The sequence below is a fragment of the Stegastes partitus genome, unplaced genomic scaffold (assembly GCF_000690725.1).
Source record: "Stegastes partitus isolate 25-593 unplaced genomic scaffold, Stegastes_partitus-1.0.2 Scaffold2233, whole genome shotgun sequence".
Taxonomy (NCBI): domain Eukaryota; kingdom Metazoa; phylum Chordata; class Actinopteri; family Pomacentridae; genus Stegastes; species Stegastes partitus.
The window spans coordinates 10,243-15,671 of NW_007579964.1; the positions used below are offsets into that span (position 1 = coordinate 10,243).

At 37.4% G+C, this 5,429-nt stretch overlaps 1 protein-coding gene across 4 annotated transcripts in view; it reads right to left on the minus strand.

Annotated features, from left to right (window-relative positions):
• The window catches only part of esrrd (estrogen-related receptor delta), a 7,950-nt gene extending 5,158 nt beyond the window's left edge, over window positions 1–2,792 (minus strand). For 3 of the 4 annotated variants that reach the window (XM_008304462.1, XM_008304463.1, XM_008304464.1), the window contains exon 1: window positions 149–266. In XM_008304462.1, coding sequence (XP_008302684.1) covers window positions 149–266 — 118 coding nt within the window. Of the gene's footprint in view, window positions 1–148; window positions 303–1,087; window positions 1,362–2,736 lie in introns of those variants that run through there. The other variant, XM_008304461.1, reaches the window with a different exon arrangement.
• Between the last annotated feature and the right edge of the window lie 2,637 nt (window positions 2,793–5,429).

The window sequence follows — 5,429 nt, forward strand, 5'->3', positions numbered from 1 at the left end:
GTCAGATTTCCTGACCTTAACCCTGTAAACTCCCTCAGTTTACCAGCAGCTGTCGATCCACTCATTTCTTACCGAACTCTTTAAACTTTCTGACTCGGACACTCGGAGGTTCTAACATGTCGCAGCTCTGCAGGACGGACGTTCTCACCTTGGATGGTTCTCTTGAAGAAGGCCTTGCAGGCCTCGCAGGACGCCACCCCGTAGTGGTACCCCGACGCAAAGTCTCCACAGACCAGACACAACCTCTTGGGTCCGACGGCGGCCATCGGAGTCAGATAGTCGCCTCTCAGGATGGAGTCCACCTGCAGAGAGAACAGCTTCTGGTCAGGAGGCTTGTCTTCTGTCTGTCTGGCCTCATTTAGAGGCTGTTTTCTGTCTATTCGGGGTCATTTTGAGTCTTTTTGTGGTTGACTTGTGTGTCTGTGGTCGTTTTGAGGCTTTTAACTCTTGTTTTGTGTCTATTGTTGTGTCTCTTTGGGCCCTTTGTGACATTTTGAGTGTCTTTACACTTGTTTTGAGTCTCTGTGTGGTGGTTTTGATCATCATTTTTGGTCTTTTTTTTGTTGTTGTGATCATTTCGAGGGTCTTTGCTGTTGCTTTGTCTCTTCGTAGTTGTTTTGAGTAACTCTTTACTGTCATTGTGCATCTCTTTGTGGATGTTTTGAGTCTTTAAACTGTTGTTTTGTGTGTCTTTACTGTTATTTTGCCTCTTTTTTGTTCTTCTGAGTCTCTGTGGTGTCATTTTCACTGTCGTTTAATGTCTCTTTGGTGGATTTTCTTGTGGTCATTTTGTCTTTGTTGTCGTTTTGATTCACTTTGTGGATGTTTGAGTCCCTTTTGTGTGTCTTTACTCTCGTTTTGAGTTTCTTTTTGGTTGCTTTGTGTGTCTTTATCGTCATTTTGCATCTCTTTGTGATCTTTGTGAATTAATTTCACGGCTTCTCAACTAAATTCAGACTGTTTCATGACTTCAGGACCTGCAGACAGTTGACCTGCTGTGAACATGAGACTCAGGATGACCCAAAGAGACCTCAAACAGCACCAAGTCCACTCAGGATGTGAACACGTAGAAACATCAGCGCCTCACCTGGACTGAAAACGAGTCCGTCATGGAGAAGCGGGCCGACGTCTCCGATGCCGAGGCGCCGGCGCTGCTGCTGCTGGACCCGGTCGGAGAGTCGGGTTCTGGAGCTCCACAGACGAGGCTGTAGGAGGACGAGGAGGACGAGGAGGCCGGGCTGGGCAGGAGGAAGGATGCCGAGGAGTCCAGCGGGAAGCAGGGGCTGAGGGGGAAGGAGGCCGGAGACCGAGCCTCATCGGTGGGCGAGGAAGAGGAGGAGGAGGAGGAAGAGTCCAGGAGGCTGAGGAGGAGGAACAGAGTAACTAAGTACATCTACTCGAGTACAGTTTAATCACATTTTAAACCTGTAATTATTGAATATAAAACACAGAGGAGACTAAATTCTATTCTTTAAAGTTTGAATTTTACTAAATATTTGTGGACTTTCATCATAATTTAACCCTAAAACAACCCAATAATAATGTTTTTATATTTATATAAAATATAAAAACATAAAATATGTTGATAACAAATAATACATTTAAATATATTTATTAAAGTTTGAATTTAATTAAATATTTGAGCACTTTTGTCACATTTTAACTGTAATAATAAAACACATCATTTAAAATAAGCCTAAAACAACTATTTCATCCTGTTCATTGTCGGGTTATTATCCAATAAATTATTAATCTAAAGCACTTTGACTTTGTTTTTGAAAAGCTGCTATAAAAATACAGTTAGAATTATAGACCAGCATGTTTTTATTATTATGTTGATGTTATAACAAATAAAAAGTTAATAAAAGTAAAATTTTTACATTTTCTTCCTTAAAATTTTAATTAACAAAATATTTATGAAATTAAATTAAATAAAAAACAAAAAGACATAAAACATGTTTTCATAACAGACTTTATAACACCTGTACGTTAATAAACCAAATTTAAAAATTAAAATATGAATTTATCTAAACATTTGTGGCCTTTAATCTCATATTTATTCAGTCTATTATATTTATATAAAATATAAAAACATGAAATATGTTAACAACAAATAACAAACACTTCAAATGTCTTTAAAATTCAAATTTTGTTTAAAATGTGAATATTTGTGGATTTTATTCACAATTTAATCCTCGAATGCACAAAATAATCACATTTTTATATTTATATAAACTATAAAAACATTAAATATGTTAATAAGAGTCAGTATGAGCAATAATAAACACTTAAAATTTAAAATATATTCATTAAAGAGTGAATTTCACTTAATATTTGTGGATTTTAATCACATTTCAGCTGAATATTGTGTTTTTTCTGTCAGTAAAACCACTAATAAACTCATTTATTCCATTTATTTACATGATTATTTATTATTATTATTATTATTATTATTATTATTACACATTATTTATTAAACGACTGACTTTCAGCAGATCGTCACTGATCATCCGTTTAATCAGAACCTGGGTCCAGTAATAATAATAAAAACCGTTTTGGACACTTTCACAGCTTCTAAAACATTTTCTAAACATTTACGAGCTGCTCATTCGTGTTTCCTTTAAAAGTTTGTTGTTTTTTCTCTTTTAAACTTCAACGTTTTGCTGCTTTAAGTTGTTTTCTCTCTTCAGACTCTAAACCAGACGTTAAACTTCATCAGAACCGAGCTGGACTCACCGCTGTGGACTGAGGAAGTGATAGTCGCCCGTCAGACAGAAATCCTTCAGCTCCATCATCGTCAACAACAACAACAACAAAACAAACAAACAAACAAACAGCTGCTTCGGCGGTGCGTTCACAGACTCCAGGAAAAAACAGAGAGAGAAGCTTCCTGTTGGCTGCAGACGAACATCTGAGTCTCTGATGAGGATCTGGTCTTATTTATCATCAGAGGGGGGCGGAGCCTGCAGGATCAGCCAATCGGCACGCAGCATCCCGGGATGAGGGGCAGGAGGAGGGGGGCTCTGATCATCTCTATTGATTGGGACAGTGACAGATGTAGGCCACGGCCGACCTGCAGACTCAAAGCCACTCCACTGATCAATAAGTAGGAAAAACAGTCATCATAACCGTATTTATGGAGCATTTTAAAAACATTAAAGCAGAAGGGCCGAAACATTCTGATTAAATACAACAAGAAGGAGGAAAACTAATGATAAAATCAATCAAAATGAACCTTAAACTGTGTGTTTAAAGGATTTTGTCCTCACAGGTTGAACTGCAGCCTTAAAACTAATAAATAAAATGTTTAAAATTAGTTTAAAACGAGGTGAACATTCAAATAATAAAAGGAAAAATAAACGTCAGCTGTTAAATGTGAATTACTGCCTCATAAAAACAAGTTAAAGTTTAACTGCAGCCGAACAAAAGAAAAACAGCTTTTAATTGTGATTTACTGTCATTTTACAGCAAAATTATACAAATTAAGTCTAAATTTAAACGTTAGCGTCGCTGAAAATAACGTCCACGTCAATAAATCTGTATTTTTGAAAATGTTTGACCATAAATAAAAAAAAAATAATTATTATTTTACATATTTGCTGTTATTACAAAGAAAAGAAAAGAAAAGATTTTAAAAACTGTAAATAATTTTTAAATGAATTAGTTAAATTAAAGATAATAACTAGTTGAAGAAATAAATTAAAAGTAATTAATCTACACGTTGAATATCAATAAAACCAAAATCTGTGTTTTACAAACAGGCTGTAATAAAATCAGCTGAAACTTTATTTTACTGATATTTTCATGGTTTTTGAACGTTAGTGTTTCTCCGCTTTTTAAAATTATAATATAACATAATATTGTTTTTTCTGTGATTTTTAAAAATATTTTCTATAATTTACCAAAACAGAGAAACTCTATAAAATACCTGTAAAGCTAAAAACAGTCATTTTACTTGTTTTTATGAGGCAATAATTCCAAATTAACAGGTGACGTTTCTATTTTCTTCTATTATATAAATTCTCACTTCGTTTTAAACTAACGTTAACATTTTATTTATTAGTTTTAAGGACGAAATCCTTTAAAAACACACAATTTAAGACTCATTATCATTGATTTTATTATTAGTTTTCCTCTTTCTGGTGCTTTTCTAACTTCATCTTATATTTTAAATGAGTTTAAATCTCACTTTAAGCTCATAAACTCGTAGATAAATGAGTTTAGTTGAACTTTTTCTAACGCAAGTCTTCAAAATGCATCAATTAAAAACTGCATTTAATGTAAAAATACACAAAGACAAATATTCTAAAGCATAAATAAACAATATGAAGTCTAATAAACGATCTTATCTGCAGGTCTAACAAACTAACCGACTGTATTTATCCTTGGAATCGATGTCAAAGCCGTTCCAGTGATCTGTAATGTGACTTTGTGTTTCAGGCTGCTGAAGCTGCTGAAGCTGCACAAACACGTTGTTCTAATCTAACGCTCAGACGCTCAGAGCGTCCTCACCTACATCTGCTGTTTCATAAGAGCTGCATAACCGCCGCTGTCTGAGGGCGTCCAAGGAACACCGGCGGGTTCTGCAGCCGGCCGGTTCCGTTTAAAACTCACGGTCGGACCCAGAAACAGACGTCTTTATGATGCTCTGAATGCACCAAAACAAACTGAAGCAGAACGGTGGAGGTTTGATGGTTTTTGTGGACGTTCTGTCACCAAGAACCTCCTCCAGAGAACTTATTTCAGAGGACAGCCACTTGCTGATTGGTTAATTTAATCTTTCTGCAGGTTTCTTCTCTAAAATCCATCGTTAACGACATAAAAACCACCGAACAGAAGCCTGACAGCCTCGTTAGGGTTCATGCATCACATGTTCCTTCTTTTTTATGCAACATTTCAGGATTTTAATAATAATAATGGAGTTTGGTTTGTGTCTAAACTGACCCAAGATGCTAACATAAGCTTCAGAACTCAGCCGACCGGGTTCTGCACCCACAGAGCCTCCACAGTCACCTTTAGTCTGTTACACAACGCAGAGCTGGTCGCTTCGGCCGGCAGCAGTGGAGGCGGTGAGCTGCAGGGAGTTAGCGAGGATTCCCACAGTGATCCTCTGAGATGCTGTTCGCTCACTGACCCACTCACCTCCATCAGCCAGAACTGGGTCAGAGCCGCTCTGAGTCACCGTCACCTCACGCCACCTCAGCAGGGCGGCGCTGGGAACACAATGCATACAACACCGGGTGGCTGGTCTGGAGCTATGCTGAGGGTCATTGTCCATCTGAAGACCCATTAGTGTCCAAGCTGTAACTTCCTGCTGATGTCTGGAGATGTTGCTTCAGTATCTCCACATCATGTTCTTTCCTCATGATGCCATCTATTGTGTGAAGGTCACCAGTCCCTCCACAGCATGATGCTGCCACCCCCGTGCT